The 20,873-nt window shown below is 46.0% G+C and overlaps 2 protein-coding genes across 2 annotated transcripts; one reads left to right on the top strand and one right to left on the bottom strand.

Annotated features, from left to right (window-relative positions):
• The first annotated feature begins 3,337 nt into the window (after positions 1 to 3,337).
• Positions 3,338 to 12,851, top strand: shisa10.1 (shisa family member 10, tandem duplicate 1). Its single transcript, XM_080546195.1, has 5 exons — positions 3,338 to 3,442; positions 5,120 to 5,285; positions 6,991 to 7,115; positions 10,040 to 10,264; positions 11,517 to 12,851. Exons 1-5 carry the CDS (start codon positions 3,370 to 3,372, stop codon positions 11,783 to 11,785), a joined length of 858 nt encoding a protein of 285 aa, XP_080402321.1. The 5' UTR covers positions 3,338 to 3,369; the 3' UTR covers positions 11,786 to 12,851.
• A 109-nt stretch (positions 12,852 to 12,960) lies between these two features.
• On the bottom strand, positions 12,961 to 20,108 carry atrip (ATR interacting protein; the record flags this gene model as incomplete). The annotated part of the gene is made up of 13 exons (XM_080545967.1): positions 12,961 to 13,433; positions 13,903 to 14,167; positions 14,328 to 14,414; positions 14,780 to 14,871; positions 15,344 to 15,486; positions 15,799 to 16,554; positions 16,846 to 16,972; positions 17,167 to 17,259; positions 17,572 to 17,726; positions 18,323 to 18,435; positions 18,694 to 18,864; positions 19,144 to 19,223; positions 19,922 to 20,108. The coding sequence occupies 13 exons, from the start codon at positions 20,106 to 20,108 to the stop codon at positions 13,360 to 13,362; spliced, it is 2,343 nt and encodes a 780-aa protein (XP_080402093.1). The 3' UTR covers positions 12,961 to 13,359.
• Between the last annotated feature and the right edge of the window lie 765 nt (positions 20,109 to 20,873).

Raw genomic sequence — 20,873 nt, 5'->3', positions numbered from 1 at the left:
CAGTTCACGTCGTCGGTTCTGAACCACATAGTGAACTGCACCAACTCAGTCACCGTGGACAAACGGGTCCGGGTCTACCCCAACACGAAGCCATGGATGACTGGGAAGGTCCAAAAACTGATCAATGAGAGGGACAACGCCTTCTTCGCAGGGAAGGGCACACTGCTGTACAGCACCACCAGGGCTAACCTAAAGCGCGGCATCCGAGAGGCCAAGGCAGACCACAGAGAGAAGATTGAGGAATGCTTCCTGAGCAACGACTCCAGGCGGATGTGGCAGGGGGTTCAGCACATGACAAACTTCAGAGCCAACAGGCTCACAGCCGCAGAGGACGACCCCCTGCTGGCGGAAAAGCTGAACTCCTTCTACGCCCGGTTCGACGAGGGGCGAACAGAGGTAACCACAACACAAACACCACTCTCTCCAGCTCTCAGCAGCCTCACCCTCACAGAGCATGAAGTGAGGCGCGTGCTGAAGGCGGTGGACCCCAGGAAAGCCTCGGGGCCGGATGGCGTCCTGGGACGGGTGCTGAGGGACTGCGCCGACCAGCTGGCCGGGGTTTTCACCAACATCTTCAACCAGTCCCTGTCCCAGGCCACCATCCCACCCTGCCTGAAAACCTCAACTATCATCCCAGTCCCGAAGAAAAGCACGGTGAGCTGCCTAAACGACTACCGCCCGGTGGCACTCACACCAATCATCATGAAGTGCTTCGAGAAACTAGTCCGGGCCCACATACTCACACGCCTCCCGCCCAACCTGGATCCATACCAGTTTGCCTACAGAGCCCACAGGTCCACAGAGGACGCCATCGCGACGACTCTCCACGCCACTCTATCCCACCTGGAGAGGGGAAACAGCTAGACTGCTCTTTGTGGACTTCAGCTCTGCCTTCAACACCATCCTTCCAGACAGGCTAGTGACCAAACTACTAGACCTGGGACTATCACACTCTATATGTGCATGGATCAAGGACTTCCTGTCCGACCGCCCCCAGAGGGTGCGGGTGGGCTCCCACACCTCCACAGCCCTCAGACTCAGCACTGGGTCCCCCCAGGGCTGCGTGCTAAGCCCCATCCTCTACAACCTCTACACCTACGACTTCACCCCCGTCCACCCCAGCAACTCCATCGTAAAGTTTGCAGACGACACCACCGTGGTGGGCTGCATCTCGGGGGGGGACGAGGCGGCGTACAGGGATGAGGTAGAGCAGCTGAGCAAGCTGTGCAAGGTTAACAACCTGCTGCTGAACAAGTCAAAGACCCAGGAAATCATCGTGGACTTCAGGAGGAAAACGTCTGAGGTCCAGCCCCTGCTCATCGACGGAGAGAGCGTGGAGAGAGTCTCAGCCCTCCGATTCCTGGGGGTGCACATACAGGATGACCTGTCCTAGAAGAACAACACAGCAGCCACCACCAAGAAGGCACAACAGCGGCTCTACTTCCTGAGAGTCCTCAGGAAGGAACACAACAAGCAGGAGATACTGGTGGCCTTCTACCGCGGCGGAGTGGAGAGCATCCTCACCTACGGCATCTGCAACTGGTTCTCCAGCTGCACAACCGCGGAGAGAAATGCGCTACAGAGAGTCGTGAGAACAGCCCAGAAGATCACCGGCGCCCCCCTCCCCTCTCTGGAAGAGCTGTACAACACACGCTGTCTCAGGAAGGCCTCCAAGATCTCCAGAGATCTCCAGGTCTTTTTGTCCTGTTGCGTTTGCCGTAGTTGTTTTTCCGGGTTCAGAGCACGCTGGCGTCCGCGCTGTGACTGCCGCTTCTGTTCCCGGTCCTGTCTCCTGTCTTTTTGTATCCTGTCTTTTTGTATCCTGTCCTGTCTTTTTGTATCCTGTCTTTTTGTATCCTGTCCTATCCTTTTTGTATCCTGTCCTATCCTTTTTGTATCCTGTCCCGCCGACCTCCGCTGCCTTCCCCCCCGCCATCTCCTGCCTCTCACCGCCTTCACTACCGGACTGCAGTACTCACCGCCTTCACTACCGGACTGCAGTACTCACCGCCTCATCGTTCCTGTCCCCCGGCTCTGTGTTGCCGACCGACCCGCTGCGCGCCGCTCTCAGACATCGCTGGCCTGGCCGTGCTGTGCTACTACCCTCGTCCCGGGAGGTAGCCACCGCTCCCTCCCCGGTTCGGGGGTTGCCATCTCCGCAGGTGAGTGTCAGTCCTTCCCAGCCTTCACTCACTGCTGCGCGATTTGGTCGCTGGCATGACACGGCTAGGCTGGCCGGCCGCGCGGGTTCGGTCCCAGGCTGGCAATACTGATGACAACGGCAACGGCGGCACCACGCTGTCGCTCTGGTTCAGTGCCTGTCGTTTTGCCCTGGACTCCCGGCCATCTCACCTGCCCCCCACCTCCCCCTGCCCTTCTCTCGTCTCACCTACACTCACTGAACCACAACCATCGCCTCACTGCTGCTGCTGCCACCAAGGCAGGCATTCTCCGCTGCCGCCGCCACATCCATCGAGGCTCCCAGCAACATCAACACCGGACTCTACACCCCCCCCCCCCCCCCTCCCCGTTCGCTGACTCTGTGTTCCATGTTACTTGTTGTTGTTACTTGTTGTTTTTGTGTTTCCCCATGTGTATCCTATATTGTCAGCGTCTTTGAGCCTCGAAAAGCGCTATATAAATTTAATAAATTATTATTATTATTATTATTAACCCACCCTGGGTACGAACACTTTGCCCGGCTGCCCTCGAAAAGGCGGTACAGGACCATGGCCGCAAGGACAAACAGACTGAAGCACAGCTTCTACCCCAGGGCCATCCAGGCCCTGAACACAGCAAAGACCTAGGTTCTGGGCCCTGGACAGTCTGGACGGATTGATGGCAGCTGCTGGATTGAAAAAATCAGGTGTAGTGCTGAGGCACAAATATGTAAATTTCAAGCCTGCAAACTGCGACACTTTAAATGAATGTGCAATAACACTATGTGCAATATGACAACCCTAGTCGTCTATCTGTACAGTATAGTATAGTGGATAATGTACATAGCCTTTATTTATGTAAACCAGCTCCTTTCCCTTCTTTTTTTTTTTTTCTTCTTTTTTTTTTTTTCTTTCCTAGCACCAGGGGAGCCACCCCTCCTAAATTTCGTTGTTTGGTACCTGTACTATAGCAATGACAATAAAGACCATTCATTCATTCATTCATTCATTCATTCATTCATTCATTCAGAGGCTCGTGACAGAGGAGAGGCTCGTGACAGAGGAGAGGCTCGTGTCAGAGGAGAGGCTCGTGACAGAGGAGAGGCTCGTGTCAGAGGAGAGGCTCGTGACAGAGGAGAGGCTCGTGTCAGAGGAGAGGCTCGTGTCAGAGGAGAGGCTCGTGCTCGTGTCAGAGGAGAAGAACGGCGCCATGGCGGCGAATCTGTCTGGTTTCGTTGTTGTTTTTCTTTTGTGTGTGTTTTCCCTGACCCCTATCGTATCCGGTAAGTTTAGTTCATTATAAATCATATCCTAAAATACCGTATTTGTTAATAATAATAGCGCTTGATGTGTTCGGTCGTCTTTTTAGCTTAATCGAATTCGAAAGCTAAGCGCGTCTGTTTCTGGGGCGAGTCCATTATTAAGCTACATTTACATTACGTGAGTTTAGAATGAGAAGGTTCTATCTCTGTTTAGAATGATAAGGTTCTATCTCCGTTTAGAATTATAAGGTTCTATCTCCGTTTAGAATGATAAGGTTCTATCTCCGTTTAGAATGAGAAGGTTCTATCTCTGTTTAGAATGATAAGGTTCTATCTCCGTTTAGAATGATAAGGTTCTATCTCCGTTTAGAATGAGAAGGTTCTATCTCTGTTTAGAATGATAAGGTTCTATCTCCGTTTAGAATGAGAAGGTTCTATCTCCGTTTAGAATGATAAGGTTCTATCTCTGTTTAGAATGATAAGGTTCTATCTCCGTTTAGAATGATAAGGTTCTATCTCTGTTTAGAATGAGAAGGTTCTATCTCTGTTTAGAATGATAAGGTTCTATCTCCGTTTAGAATGATAAGGTTCTATCTCTGTTTAGAATGAGAAGGTTCTATCTCTGTTTAGGGTAGTTCAGAGATATTGAGCGTCAAAGTTTTGACATTCCATTATGTTTTGTGAGATGGAACCTTTGTATTTTATTAATTACTAACTCAAAAATGTCAACATTTTAAAAATAACACCACACAGGCATTAATAAACACCTAATGGATCAGATTATGTAAAAAACTCAATTTCGACAAAAAAGGAGATAGAACCTTCTCATTCTAAACTCACGAAGTGCCACAAGCAATCACAGTGCTAGAGAAAAAGGACAGTAAATCATTGTATTATTGTTTGTTTTTTGTGCAAAAGTTCAGCCTGTTTGAGGACACAGCCTTTAATGAAGAATGTCTGCTAAGCTATAACCTGACATTGTATATTTAACATACAGTTGTGGATGTTAGAGCGAATCCTATGACTGTCCAGCTAGTTCAACAGTGTCCAACCCCACCCATGTGTGTTTTGGTGATGTGGTGAACTTTAGCTACTACTAACAGCTCGCTGGTCATTCAGTCACATGACATCCCATACTAAACCTGTAGTAGAAATCCTGTTGACCAGATTTTTGTTAGAACAGGAAATAAACACAGGTGTACCGCATTACTGTGTCTGTGTGTGTGAGAGAGTGTGAGTGTGAGTGTGAGTGTGTGAGAGAGATAGATGTGTGATGTTTATCTTGCACTTAACATAACAGGACAAAAAACCCTTGTGAATGAGAAGAGAGTCTTCATTTCGGGCATTTAGCAGTCGGCCTTATTCCAAAGCGACTGACAATCAATACATTTGAATACTAAGCAAGTGAATCATCATTCATCACATCCACCAGTCAATTGATGATTCAATCTCCTGATGATTTCCTGATGTCTGCAATAGATCCGTCATGCCATAGCCTAACTTTATCTCTCTTGCCCTATGTCAACTCTACCAATGCTTATCCTGTTGTGTTGTCAGTGTCACCTTTACTGTGAATAGGTAAATAATCTTACATTTTCTCCAAATTCTTCTCTCTCTCTCTCTCTCTCTCTCTCTCTCTCTCTCTCTCTCTCTCTCTCTCTCTCTCTCTCTCTCTCTGTGCCTTCTCTCTCTTCGCAGCTGGAGATGACTGTAAATCGTATACAGATTCCAGGGGCAATTTTAAATTCACGGATACGTGCTTTAGACGTCAGTTCTGCTGCGGAACCTGTGAGAACAGATACTGCTGCACCGACCGATGGGACGAACTGACTGAGGACACCCAGGAGAGCTGCCATGTTTTCCCGTATGTTGATTTAAGATTCTCCTTCCGGTGATAAAGTCATTAGGGGCGGCAGGTATGTTGCCTAGACTCAGGTTAGAGAGGCCGGCCAGCAATCGGAAGGTCGCTGGTTCGAAACCCCACCCCCAAGAGGGAGCCGGATGTGAGCTGGTGACTGGAGGGTTGCTGGCGTCATATCTAAGGTATCCTACCACCACTGCCGTTGTGGCCTTGAGCAAGGCACTTCACCCCTAACTGCACCAGAGGTGCCCCCTCCTCTGGGATCAATAAAGTATGTCTTATTCTTTAAAGAGAACAGTACTGGGATGGTGAGTGAGACTGCTGTTCATGCGTGGTGGAACGGGTGGCCACAGACAACCTTGGGTGCGTTCGTAAATACACTCTGATGTGCTCTCTGACCGTTCTGAAATTAACAGATTTCAGTTGAAACCAGAGCAGATTTCCAGAGTGTATTTATGAAGGCACCGTTTGTATTTTAGTTATCGCAGTGCAGTAAAGAACAAGTACAGTTAGATTATCGATATTACTCTAGTTAATTAAGGTCACATACATTCACGTTATTTCTGATCATTAACATGGACAGAGTGGTACACATTTTATAGCCTGCATCACAGCAGGTCATGTCAGAGTCAGTCCGTTGGATAACTGAATATAAATATGAAATATCCTTCTGTGATTGACCTGATGTTGTTATAGTTCATTTGATCGATTCCCCCAAGGGGAAATTAAGGCGTTACCGCAGCTCACATCACCAACAACAACATCAAAATTAAAGTGACAATAGAATAAAAATATAAATATATATACAAATATTATGAACAGTCCAGTATGATTTAACATCCCCCAGCCTGACTTTGATCACCCCGATCGAGCCAGCCGGAGGAGGAGTTGTACAGTCTTATTGCGGCAGGCAGAACATAACTCCTATAGTTCTCCTTAGTGCAACGTGGTAACTGTACAACACAGACCCCCACTTCCTGTTCCGAACAAAGCATCAGCGCTGAGCTTCCTTCCTCACTATTGCAATAGACAGCAAGAAACCACTAACGCATGACCTTTATTGAGGTGAACACATGACACAGTACATCAAATAATAATCCTTTCTTTTCAAAGACCACCACTTTAATTAAACTCACAAGTGAGTTGGAAGATCCATGTGATTCCCATATAGAACATCTCTCTTTCCCCTTCATGTTCCTCACCATATTCATGTAGTAATAATATAGAAATAACATTAAATATTACATATTTTATATGTATATATCCGCCCCCCAAAATTATATACAACTAAGCTGATGTTTACAATACTACCTCTGTACATACTGTATATTGCATAGTTACCTATTACTACCATTCTTGTTCTATTTATATCATGCCCTTATATCACTATTTGCACTTTTGGTTTGGATGCTAAACTGTATTTCGTACTTGTACTCTGCGATAACAATAAAGTTTAATCTAATCTAATCTAATCGCATGGATATCTATAGAAGGCGTTATGCATCAGATGGGGTTGTGTAACACTTTTACCCATTTTAGTCTCATCAGATTTGTGGGGGGGAAAAAAAACGGAAAAAAAAACAGGTCAAGCCAATCCGACATAGTCGGGAATCTAATGCGGTAAGATTGTCTCATTTTATATAAAATGTTTCTACCCACCAATAAAAGGATTCCGTAGATGGCTGACATTTCTGTTCCTCTGTTACAGAGAAGTCGACAACATCATGGCCATCACCTCGGCTACAGTGAGCATCATCTTCTTGATATCCTTGATCATCTGTTGCTGTTCGTGTCCTTGTTGCTGCCTGTACAAAATGTGCAGAAAGCCCACACGTAAGTAAAATTAGACCATAATGACATTGGGGCGGCTGTGGCGCAGGAGGTAGAGTCGCCGTCTAATGATCACAAGGTTGGCAGATCAGCGGTTCGAATCCCGGCTGGCCACATGTCGAAGTGTCCTTGGGCAAGACACTGAACCCCAAAATTGCTCCCAATGAGCAGGCCGGCGCCTTGCATGGTAGCTTGCCGCCATTGGTGTGTGTATGTGTGTGTGAATGGGTGAATGAGAGGCCGTTGTAAAGCGCTTTGGAATAAGGCGCTATATAAGTCAGTCCATTTACCATTTATGTCAGTAAAATGTATTTATGCGTATAGATCTCTCTTTCTCAGGAAGTTAAATACCAAGTGTCATGACGTGCCACTCTCAATGATGGCAATGAGATGTGATGTTGATTAATTAGAGATTATTGATCGATTAATTATTGTTTTGCCGATTATGGCATTGATAACATGTCCTTTATAGTCCTCTATAAAATCATCTTAATCGGTAGGCTAGTCTGTTCTGTCTCTCTGTTGAGAAGGAAAAGGTAGAACTAAAAAGTAGAAAAGGTATGTTCCCGTCTTGGTCTGTGTGCTGCTTATTAAACAGACGCTCGAGTTAAGTATGAACTGGTGAGTGTCAGGGAGGAGGAGGAGGGGGAGGGGTGTGAGGGGCTACAGATATCATGACGTCCCATGACCATTAATCAACAAGCTCCAGTTGGGAGGGAACTCTGGGTGTGTTCAGATTCCCTCCCGTAGTGTCCAGTGAACATAGACAGGCCGGAGGGTTAGGGTACTGGGTATGGGTGTGGGTTTGTTTGTGCTGAAAGCGCTGTCCCTACTAGACGTGTCAGAGAAGACCGTTCTACATGATATAGGCTCGTTTGTCTGAACTTCCACAACGTCTTGCAGTCCGGCTGTCTGTCTGAACTGTAGGCTGACGTTATTGGAGTCAGTCCAGTGACTTCCACTCTGTCTGACTCATAGTTTCCCCAGCGACCACAAAGAGGGTGGAGCTCTCAAAATATCCATCAAACAGGAAGTGGTGATTCTCTCCACTCCCACTTGGAAATTCACAGGAGGAGGGATTCGCTAACAAACAACAGCAAGCCCTAGGACATGAGGATTAGACTAATGTAATCTACGACCACTCCCTTCTTGCGTAACTCGTGAATTGGAAATCCCGAAGGGAAAATATGATCTCCTTTTGAACCATAAACAATTCTTTGAAAGAGTCTTCTTGCTGACCACCACGGTATTGAAGTAATGGGGATTCAAAACAGTTTTGAAAGAACACTTCTTGATGCGCATGATACATTATGAGCATACTTTGAAAATGTGGCTGACACCTCAACATTGTGAAATGTGAAAAATAGAATCATTTGGTTGATTCATCATTGAGGAAAGTGAGAGACGAACAGGCAAGGGAACGATTCAAGGTTGTCTGACAGCATTTTTATGGAACACGCCTTGAATGTTAGATTAGCTAACTGCATTACCAAAAGATGTTAAGCTGAGTTGTTATGTTGACCTGAGTTGTTATGTTGACCTGCATAAACACTTCAGTGGTTCCCAAATACCTTTTCTGATGATCTTGTTCTCACAGGTTGCACACACTGCTTGCCCTGAACCACGACTAACAATAAAAGGTCTGATGCACAAAATGTACTAAAGACAGGGTTCCCACGGGTCCTTGAAATCCTTGAAAGTTTGTGAATTTGAGAGAAAAAAAATCAAGGCCTTAAAAGTTTTTGAAAACAGACATGGGTCATTGAAAGTGCTTGAATTCCCCTCTCTCTCTCTAAAGAAATATAAATATTCAAAACTTTTTACTTAGCTTGTCAACTAGTAAATAGGTCTCTGTATTGCTTAACTTTACACATATTTCACAATATATTGTTTTGCTGTGCTGTGGTAGAGAAGGCAAGAGACCATCTAGTGTTCACACATTCATGCCTCTCTTTTTAATTGTTGTCTGTGAGCGGATAGTTCCTATTATATATATTCTCATCTAGATCTGTCTCAAACTATGCTGTGTTGGGTCCTTGAATTTGAGGGAATTGAGTCTTGAAAGTCCTTGAAAGGTGCTTGAATTTGATGTTTCAGAATGTGTGGGAACCCTGTAAAGAACAACGTTTAACTTGCGCTTTTCATTCTCTCACCTGTGGCTTACAGCTATGTCTGAAACAATAAAAAGTGCGGTCTGTCATTCAAACAACGACAAAGCTGGAGGATGGGCAGTGGAGGAATGTAACCCGTGGTTACTAACCACTCAATCTCAGTTTTCTTTATTTTAAAAAAGGGTTTCTGCTTTTATTGGGATAGAGACAGTAGAGTTTGACAGGAAGGATGGGTGAGAGAGGGGAGGGATTACATGCAGGATAGGTCGATGGTCGGAATTGAACCAGGGACCCTGCGATTACGTGGTATGCACCTTAGTGCGCTACGCCACCCACATGCCCCCCCCCTCTGAATTTCATAGACAGAGCTGTGGTTGCAAGAACTGACCATCCATCAAAGTGATGATTTTAGCCATGTTTTGAAGCTTTATAGTGTTTGTTCACAATTGCGGAGTGTGTGTGTGTGTGTGTGTGTGTGTGTGTGTGTGCGCATTTAAAATGTGTGTGTGTGGGGGGATGGGGGGGATTGTTTAAGACAGTTGAACTAAGCATTTTATTCTTTAAGAATTAATGGCTATATATTATTCATTTAAAAGTATAGTGGATATACCAATTGCAGATTGTCCCTTTAAATAAATGTCATTTATTTGCGTTTCTTTGTTATGGTTTTATTGTACTAGCACTTTAATATGTGTAATTTGTATTTTCCTTTTAGATTTTTTTATTGTAAAACATTGTTTTACAAAGTTTGTACTCTACGAAGTGTCATAGACAACGGATAGTTAGATGATGCTCTGTGTGCGTTTGTCTTCCCAGCGGTCATAGCGACCTCCACGACTCATGTGATCAGCACAACCTACCCCGCGCAGGCCACCTCCGGGGGCCAGGCCCAGGCCTACCAAGGTGCCCAGTACCCGGGCTACCAGCCCGCACCTGTGCAGCCAGGCTACGGAGGCCAGCCCACTGCGCCAGCAACCTACCAGGGCCAGCCCTACCAAGCAGGGCCACAGCCTGGACCACCTCCCCCTTACCAAGAAGCTGGTCAGTACCGGTTTGATCACCTCCGTCATGGGATGAGGTCTATGAAACATCAGAAACTAGGGGGCGTTACACACTGCAGGGTTGAGGTCAACTAGGGGGCTTTACACACTGCAGGGCTCGATTGCTTTCAACATGTGTTTAGAACCTGTGTTCTCAACAACGGAGTCTGGTCGCATATCCGCTGCTATAGAAACACCTATGGCGTTTGTTATTGCTTTGGCCCGGTCTGAATTGTTAGCGAGAGGCTGCTTACATGCCATGGGGAGCTGGATTTGCACTCAGTTTTTTTTCTTGTACCTGTGATGTTCACATTCAGGTGATGCCGTCTCAAATGAATGAGCAAGTTCAACGTACAGAATGCCGGCATATAGCTTTGGTGCGATCCACCTGTCCATCGTCATTGTAGTTAACTGAGAAACCGTCATTTTCCCAAACAGGATGCTAGAGGATAGGGGTGGGCATCGACGATCGATAATTGATCGATAAGGATCTTGGTCGATCACAAAATAAAACATTTGGTCGATCACAAAAAAAAAAAAAAAAATTTTTTTTTTTTGTGATCGACCAAATGTTTTATTTTGTGATCGACCAAGATCCTTATCGATCAATTATCGATCGTCGATGCCCACCCCTACTAGAGGAACAAACAAAAAAAGCTCTAGTTTATCTGTGTTCGCCATAACGACTGCTAAACTACTGGCTACATCTCTCTGTGGCATGTGTACTGGCTGAGATTACTTCAACTTCAACCTCTAGTCTCATAGACCAGTCATGATTATGTTTATGCATTTGCTAGTCAAAACAATTCTATTTGCAAGCCCAAAACAAGGCAAGGCAAGTTTATTTGTGTAGCACATTTCATACAACAGGGGAAATTCAAAGTGCTTTACATGCATTATTTAAAAATACAGGCAAGAGGAGCATAGTAAGAACATTTAAATTACAATGAATAAAGCAAATATAAGAAGTAAATAAAACAACACACTCCATGTTAGCTTTGCAAACATTGGGTGACCTTCACAATCCCACATTAAGCATAGTTCTAGGTGAACATGGTCTGTAGTCAATGACTAGGCTTGGTCTGGAAAACCAGTGTTTTAGACTGACTGATTTCCTTTTTAAACTGTAAAGCTCTAATACCGTTTACATTTTTTTTAAATTATGATATACTATTGTAGAAGGTATGTTTCACTATGTTTCACTATGACACAAACATGCTAAATAAACCTAAACTTGATTTCTTTCCCTGTAGCACGGTACCCTCCTGGCCCCGGAATGTCTTACAGCCAAGCTGCGTACTCACCAGGAGCGGCATCCTACCCTCTCCAACCTCCAGACCAGCCTGGCTACCCACCCCAGCCCCAGCCTGGATACCCACCCCAGCCTGGATACCCACCCCAGCCTCAGCCTGGATACCCACCCCAGCCCCAGCCTGGATTCTCACAACCTCCCACGCAGCCTGCCTACAACCCTGCTTACAACCCTGCTTACGCAGAGCCTCCTCCTAAGACGGGCTACTGAACCATCAGACCCGCCTCAGCTCCACCCTGCCTCCCTGAGCGTGGGACACTCTGGCTGAGTTCCAGGACGTCTCCACGGCAGCCGGCCTGGCCGGAGCAGATCACAAGACTGCTATATCATATTGATGTAGTTGTGAAGATCTGGTGATCTGTGCAGCGCTGCTGCTATGGAGATGACCTGCAACACAACCGCTTTTTTTTTGAGCCATGTAATCACCCCCAATTCTTTCACAAAGCAGTGCAGTGAATGGAAGATATTCACTAGTGAAAGTGAAGTCTGTGCTTTTCATGTAGTCCAGCTGAGCAGCAGAGGTCTCTAATCTATGTTAATTTACACTCCAGAATGTCAAACTGAAGTGACTCTTTACCACAGCCTTATTCAGAGAAAATGTTGGGATCTTTAAAACCACTGTGTCATTTACTACTGCTTATTCACTATAAAACTAACAGCTAAAGGGAATATTCATGTGTTGTTTTCACCTTTGCCGAAATATACACTATACATATACACACTAAATAATACACATTGGATGGTAAGAGAAAATGTCTAGCAAAGCCTACCAGTAGCCTATATAAATATAAAGCAGGTATACAAAATAAATGCAAGAAACAGTTGTGCCTTTGTTGTTTTTTTATACCTGAATTCTTGTTCCAGCCAAAACTCTTTCTATGATCCGTGTCCATTTCTATCTATTCAGGTTTGTTGACATTAGAGCACGTTTGTCATGTTTAGAGAATGAAAACCTTTAATATGCCTTGTTTTGTTAGCTCATTCTGTGCTCCTAGGAGGTATTCCATCAACTTTGCTTAAGGAAAATCCAGGCTTATTTGTGTCTGTGTGAGATGTGACTTCCAGTGTATACATAGTGATATGTATGTTTTTGTGATGGAACAATTTGCCGTAGTATTTGATTTTTAAAGTGACTTTTATATATAGCCATCACTGCTTTTTAACCAATGTTTTATTGTTTGAAATTGTATAACAGTTTATCTATGGAGTTACTGTTTTTCCCTGTTATTTTGTCAACAATATACCACTTCTCTGCAATGGTAAATAAATCTGTTTTTTCAACACTTGCTTTCATGGTGGTGTCAAAAAATACTATGCCATTTCATCATATGCAACATTTGTGTCATGACAGGAAAATATATTAAATTAATTATTGCTGTATGGGGTTTAGTCTAGCGACAATTGTTGTTCAGAGTTATTGTTACATTTCATTTATATTCAAGTTAACTCTTAAAGAATAGAAAAAACATTGAAGTGAAAAGTTACATTTGCAGGATATTTTCACATGTCAACATCAGCAGGGCTGTAGACACTACGCTGACCCTTAACAAGGGACTGTACCTACAGTTGCAATGTAAACACTTCAGTCAACCTTAGTTTGTGACTACACGGTGCTGTAGACACTTCAGTCTTGTTCATAGATGGCCAATCAAAGGAGTTCAGCTTCAAGTGCAGGAAGTAAAGCAGCCAAAGAGGATATTTTTGATATTTTATTAAGGATCCCCATTAGCTAGTGCCGTAGCAATTAGCTAGTCTTCCTGGGGTCCATGTGTCAATGTAGCCAATCAGGGGCAGGTGTCAATGTCCATGTCTTCAGTGTCCTCTGCTTCTGGTCGACAGATCTCCTCTAGAGCCAGTTCTAGAACGGAGAGGGCAGAGAATCAGAATAAATGTACGATGCATAGAACATTAAAGATTCACGAAAAGAAAAAGGAGAGATGTGTCCTACAGTATCTTATAACTCACTATGGACTCATGTGTTGAGGATGGACTACTTATTGATCAGCAGTTGAGCTTCTGAGAAATTGAGGGTTGGGTTGCAAGATAAACCAGTAAAACAGCGAGAGAGGACAAATTGATCACACCCTCTATGGCCTGAGAATTTATCGGTTAGCAGTTGAGTTAGGAAGATGTTCAAGCCATTTCAGGGTTCCCAGATTCACACCAGAGGTTTGAAGGGACATTGAAGGGCTGAACGGTGCTTTTCTTTTTCACATTCACATTGTTCTCTCCCCAGCACTAACTGCAATTATGATGGATGCGTAACCAGGTCAGTACAGCTAGTTCAGCTTGGTTCAGCGGTGTGACAAGGGCAGACAGCTCTTCACCTTCACTGTCGGTGAGGTCTGGGATCCTGCGGAAGGTGTCTCTGACAGCAGGGATGATCTGGTCGTACATGTGGAGCACAGGGCGGCAGTGCTCGGAGAAGCTGGAGTGGTTCAGCTGGAGCCAGTGGAGGAGCGTCAGGCACTCCCTCAGCAGGTGAACCCCGGGGGAGGACGTCCACTGGGCCTGGTTCTGGGTCTCCTCCCCCTCCCGTCCTCTGATGTCTAGCCACTGCCTGTGTAGCAGCACCACCACGGTCTGGACCACCTGCATCAGGCACATTTGATGGAAATTGCATCCATTACATAATAATCCAGGGGGAGGCTGGTGGAGGCAGGAATCAGAGACTCATTGTAATACATGAAATGGAACTTTGTAATAAAAAAAATTAAAAAAACGGAAAAACACTATAAGCTCCAGTTCTTACCTCACTGTGACACTGACAGTAAGACTCTGTGAAGGTTCCCCAGGTGGAGGCTTTCTGAGTGAACAGCTTGGTTAGAAAACGCACCACCTGTCAAAAGACAACAGTCATACTGTAAGAACAGAAAAACAATGATCGGGTCTTTAGGGGGGGACAGTTAAGATGTAGCCTGAAGAGATCGGTCTTCGGTCTACGGCGGAAGATAGGTAGTGACTCTGCAGTCCTGACAGCAATGGGAAGCTCTTTCCACCAAGGGCGCCAAGACAGTGAATAGCCGTGACTGAACAGCGCGACCGCCGCGTCCTCGTAGAGGCGGCGGTGCCAGGCGCCAGCCGAGGTGGAAGAACGGAGTGATCGGGCAGGGGTCCAGGGGCTGACCATTGCTTTGCGAGAAGGGAGAGGCTGTTGTTCCTTTTACCAACCGGTAGGCGGTAGTAAAAGGTTGACATATTTACCTCAACCTCCAGCTGAGACCACTGCCTTTCCGTAACCTGCTGGTCCGGTCGGCTGGTGATGTACTGGAATATCTTCAGGAACAGACAGGAATCTAGACAGGAAATTAAAATACACGGTTTACTTCCTTCGAATGAAACAACAGTACAGGGTCATTCAATGAGCTCCATTGAATACATGGCCAGTTTCCTGGATCCAGATAAAGCCAAGTCCTTGGACTCAATCTCACTGTCTTTGGAGACTCTTTGTTCTGTACCCACTTTATATGCCAGGGACCCCGCGATTACGTGGCATGTGCCTTAGTGAGCTACGCCACCCAGGCGCCCCGGTACTCACTTGTTAGTCTAGGACCACCTGTACTCACTTGTTAGTCTAGGACCACCTGTACTCACTTGTTAGTGTAGGACCACCTGTACTCACTTGTTAGTCTAGGACCACCTGTACTCACTTGTTAGTCTAGGACCACCTGTACTCACTTGTTAGTGTAGGACCAGGCTTAATCAAGACCCAGGAAAGTGTCCCTGTAGGAATAAGACTTGGAGCGGGAGATGGAGCGGGATCCTTACCCAAATGTGAACATAGTTTAGTGGCGACCTCGTCGTTGTTGACCAGGACAGCCAATAGAGACACAGAGAGAGACACGGTCTGGTAGGAGGAGTCCAAGGAGAGGCATCGCATCATCGCCTGACTAGACAGCACACACGTGAACCTGTACGGTGACACACAAGAGGTAGAGAAAATCACTTTAAAGCAGGTGAAATGTGAAACGTCCCATTCGTGAGTCTCTCTGGTCACATTTAATCTCAATGAGAGATTCTAACCTGGATGATGAATAAAAAGGTAAAATAGAATAAACAAACCTGTCATTCTCTTCCTCAGATTTAAAGTGTGGGATTAGGGTGGCTTTAGGTAATCAGGCAATTAAATGACTGAGCACACATCACTTACTAAAACACACCAAGGCAATAAACAACGCTCCCTTTTGTCTTTTTTGTGTGTGAATGAACTGAACCAGACTTGCCTGCAGAGGTGTGTCTCCCCTGCTCTCTGGGCCAGCACGTTGAGAGTCTCCAGACTGCTTCTCACCAGACACTCCCTCTTCATGGCGTGACAGCAGAACACGGGGTCCGACAGCTGCAGAAGCCTCCGGAACAGCGGGTGATGGAGCGACAGCCCCTCTCGCGTTCTGTCCGGCGGGGGCTCGGAGGCCCGGCCGGCCCCGGTCTCCGTGTGGTTCTCTTGGAGGCCGGTCAGGCCGGGCCTGCCGGTTCCCTGCGGCGGACCCTGCGGTTCTCCGCCAGCAGTGGCGTTCTCCTGAGGGTGGAGAGACGACAGCAGCACGTCCACGGCCTCGCGGCTCTGAGACGCCACGTGGTAGAGAGCTCTGATGGACGCCAGGGCGAACTCCTCCTGGTTGCTCAGGGAGTCCTCCATGCTGGAGGCCATGCTGCCCTGGGAGGACGACCCGGACAGGGAGCTCTCTCGCAGGGGGCTTTTCCCCGAGCTGTCCATGGCCTCCAGGGTCTGACAGAACAGGCCGATGTGGTAGTCCAGGAGAGGGAGGAGATGCACGGCACCAGGACAGGACCTCCTGTTGGGGTTGGTCCAGGCAGGGTCACTGTGGGAGGAGGGAGGCTGGCCGGTGAGGTACTCCGGGAGGGACATCACATTGAGGCCAGACATGGCTAGGCTCTGGAGCTGGCTGAAGCGACTGGGAGACTTGTGTACAACCTTCGGTGTCTCTGTGGACGAGCTGCAGGAGCCAACCGAAGATCCGCTGTGAAGTGAAAAGATAGAAAATGTAACCCCTTTGGAGATGATCAATTATATATCAATATAAATAAATTATAATAAATAAATAAATACATTTTAAAAATGTGTGTTAGCAAAACAAACTGTTATTCCAGGTGTTCCATCATGTTGCACTTTGAATGTCAATGTCATCAACCAAGCTGGAACAATGAGGGATTAGCTTCCCAGACCCAGATTAAGCCTCGTTTAGTCCAGGACTTAATCCGTGTCCTGTCCAGGAATGGTTGGTGGAGTCAAAGAGAATGGAGAGACTCACGAGCTGAAGTAAGTGTTCTGCAGACGGGCAGGCTGCAGGGCGTCCAGGCTGACACACAGCAGGTGACACAGCCCCAGGGAGCGTGGGTCCAGAGGGTGCTGCAGCAACAGACTCAGCAGGACGGAGCCTTCACAGAGCAAAACAGAGCAGGACAGATTGACTTTACCTTCTCCAGGAAACAATAAATAACGTTTTTTCATACACCTCAGCAAACACCATTATTTCTACATGACTGAGTAGAATGTTTGCGCGACCGAGTAGAATTCACATGACTGGGTAGATTTCACCTGAAGATTTGTAAGCATTTGTGGATGAAATCACCTTGGTGATCTTGCACAGTAGGACAGTTGAAAGGGTCGATGTGTGTTGTGTCTCTGATGTCACTGGGTGCTCTATTGGATGGCTGTTTTCCATCTAAACACAAGACAAACAAAAACGTAACAGTTAAAAGTGCCTTCCGAAAATATTGAGTATTGATTTGTTTTGTTTACCTCATTAACTGCCAAAGAATTACGGAACACCTAGAGTGCTTTGGTGTTTTATGTGGTATTTACCTAGCAACAATACTTCGATTGGCTACAAAATGAAGCCTTGTACTTAATGCATTTCTGGTGAATAAAGTCACCCATGGCACTGGAACGTGAAAGAAGTGGTTCCTCATTCCATCCCATGCATTACAATGAGCCCGTCCTCCGCTTTCTACCTCCGCTGATACATAGTACATACCCTCTCTTGACCCACAGGCTTTGACTGGCGTAGACCTCGCGGGCAGCTGGGCAGCAAACGTCTCCTTGGTGATGAAGGCGTGGCCTCCAGGCGAGGCTGAGCTGCTGCTCCCACTGGTGTGGTGGACGAGAGCCGTAGAGGTGGCCGCCCTAGGGCTTCAGACATGACGGGAAGCCATTTACATAGACAGTGACAACCTAACCAAGTTAGGCAAATGCAGGCTGCTTGATCTAATATTGGTACTCCAGGTCACCTACACTGCAGTCACTTACTCAGGATAATCAGATCTCCTGATAACATGGAGAGAATTTAATATATGGATGCATGTCAATAAGGTGGGGCATTCTGCTGAGCTGAAAACGCCTGACTGGATGTAGACGAGCTGAAATGCAACCAGTAACCTCTCTGTATCAGGGAAATACTCAAATGGAGGGTTTGAAATTTGCTCACACAGAAAATTAGGTAGAATGATGAAAAATGTGTCTTGTGTGTCAGCCGCATAGGCTCCCGTCCTATAATCAATAATAATAATAATAATAATAAACTTTTATAGCACCTGTAATTTACATTTGAAGCATTAAAACAAGAACAAATAAATATGGCAAGAAAAAAAAAATACAACAGCATAGATGAAAAATTAGTAGAGATAAATATAATATAAATAAATAAAATAACAATTTCTTCTAGAATCAAGACAAAACATTGTAGGTAAGACACATCAGCTATGGAAAGAGGCTTATGGAATACGGACCTATTTCTTGTCCCAGGTGAGGCTTTAGTCCCCCTCTCTGAGCTCTTCAGCTTGGTCTTCATCTCGTTCATTTCTGCCTTGTTGAACTGCAGCTCTGACTGTAAGGACTGCACCTGTGAAGAGTCCCACAAACCAATCAAGTTGGATGATTTCTAACTTCCAAAAGCATCATAAGGACGTCAGCAAATGGATGAGAAAAGTATTATCTACGTCAGTCACCCAATAGTCTCGTGTCAGCCATATGAACAATAAATAAATAAGAAAAATAAGAAAAGAAGATTACATATCCCCAAAACCACTGGATCAGTAGTAGTACACAGGACACAGTAGCGTTTCACAGAAAACCAATTACAGCAGAGATGACCTGTTACCTCTTTGGAGTGTTCTTTCTCTCTCTCACTCTGAGCGTGGGCCTTCTCCTGCTCCCTCGCCAGCTGTGTCTGCCTCAGCTGCTCCTTCTCCTGCTGGGCCACGCGGCGGGAGTCACGCAGCACCCGGATCTCCCCGTTCTTCATCAGGATCACCTCCTCCAGCTCCTTCAGCTGCACAAGAGGAGAAGAGGACACTGAGCCTTGCATGGTAGCTTGCCGCCATTGGTGTGTGAACGGGTGAATGAGAGGCCATTGTAAAGTGCTTTGGAAAAATGCAATATAAGTGCAGTCCATTTACCAAGACAAACTTTGTGGATTTAGATTTACCATAATGTGGACACCCCACTTGGTCACAGGTCATGAGCTCCCAGCCATACAGGACTTCTACTCTGGGAGGTGCAAGAGGAGGCCCTAACCCACTCAACTGTCACTACTGTCTCAGGGTTTTACCTTTTTCTTGAGTTCTGCTTGTTCAGCCTCCAGCTTGCTGCACGACAGCTCTTTCTCTGCCATGGAATGATGTCCATTGCCTATAAAACAGTAAAATATTAACTTCCAGGTTTGTCTAATGGCGGAGTACAGTCACCCCTGCACTTCTGTCCGAAAATTGTTGCAATTACAAATGCTTTGGTATTCACATGTTTATTTCTTTAGCATTGCATTTCATTGGAACAACACAAAAAAACGGAGGAAAAAAAGCCTAATCTGATATAATTCCACACACAATGTTATCGATCGGTGGTCAACTATAAGGCTTCATTGGGTTTTATCAAATTTGTCAATGTAGTGTGTTTGTTGGTGGTCTGACTGCGAAGTCGATTGAGCCTGCTGTTGTGATTGTATCTTGATGGATTATTTGGCTTGAAGCGCAAGAATCATAGATTTGAGAGGATGTAACGCATGACTACCTATGTAAACATAGGAACATAGGAAGCATGTACAGGGCAAGACAATTAGCACATGGTGCTGCTAGGGTCTGCCGCAGGCCGGTGGATGGTTAACAGGTTATGGATGTTCACACTTTTGAAAAAAACAACAATATTTTTCACATGGACTCCTGCAGCCCTACGCATTTCCGCAGCAAACTCACCAAAGGGATCTTTACATTGAAATCCCAAAGTCTCCCTGCTATTGCTGTAAGCCCCGTCTCTGGTTTGACTGGTCCTGGCATGATCAGAGGTCTTTCTACCCCCTGAGAATGACCTGCTCGGCTCCCCTGCCCAGGTACTATTGTTGGGCAACGTCGCCTTTGAACAACTTGGACCCCCAGTGTCCCCGGTGACAGCCTGAGAAGCGAGGATATCGATCTCTTCCAGGTCGTCCTGAGTGAAGTCATCGTCGTCTCCGAAGGGGTCAGTGAACGCAGCGGCATTGTGACTGGAGCTTTTAAGCCGCTTGCTTGGTGGGTATGCCATACCAGCGGCCAACGGGATGAGGCTGGGCTGGAATATCTGGTTGGTTAGCCAAGAGGGAGGAAACAGTGGGGACCTCCAGCCCAGAATCAACCCCTTCCTTGGCCCTGCTACCTGAGACAATGGGATGGGTATAATCATTAATAGGGCAGTGACATATCATTGCCCTCTGACAGGCAATCATTTGAGATCTACACACGTACAGGGGTAAGTACACGGGTAAGGGATTGGGGTTGTCACTGGAGTCTAGACTGGGCCAGTCTTATTAAATGAAGTGTCATCTAGTTAGCAGGATTAGCTACTTTGCAAGCAAAAATAAGAGCTGAACAAAGAAACTGCCAGTGCCTCACTTCATTGAGCTGGTTGTCCCAGTTATTCAATAACTAAGCAGTTGACACCCACACTATTGGCATTGGAGGAGGTCCAATAGACAAGAATAAATACAATATTGTTCATATTTACAGGGTTTGTTAATCCTTGTTAATAAGCAGCCCAGCTGACTTAGCTCAAGTCATGCTTAGTTCTGACACACACACACACACACACACACACACACACACACACACACACACACACACACACACACACACACACACACACACACACACACACACACCAAAGTTAGTGTTGCTATATGTTGCTAGCTGGCTAGCTGCATCCAATGTGGTCAAACAAGCCAAATAAGTCGACTGTGGCCATGTGATGACATGCAAACCACAAGCAGGTTATTTCCACACAACTTATTTAAACACGAAATTACTTACAAAA

The sequence above is a fragment of the Nansenia antarctica genome (genome assembly GCF_963989245.1).
Source record: "Nansenia antarctica genome assembly, chromosome: 15".
Taxonomy (NCBI): domain Eukaryota; kingdom Metazoa; phylum Chordata; class Actinopteri; order Argentiniformes; family Microstomatidae; genus Nansenia; species Nansenia antarctica.
Note: the sequence above shows the minus strand (reverse complement) of the source record. Positions and strands in the feature narration are given on the sequence as shown.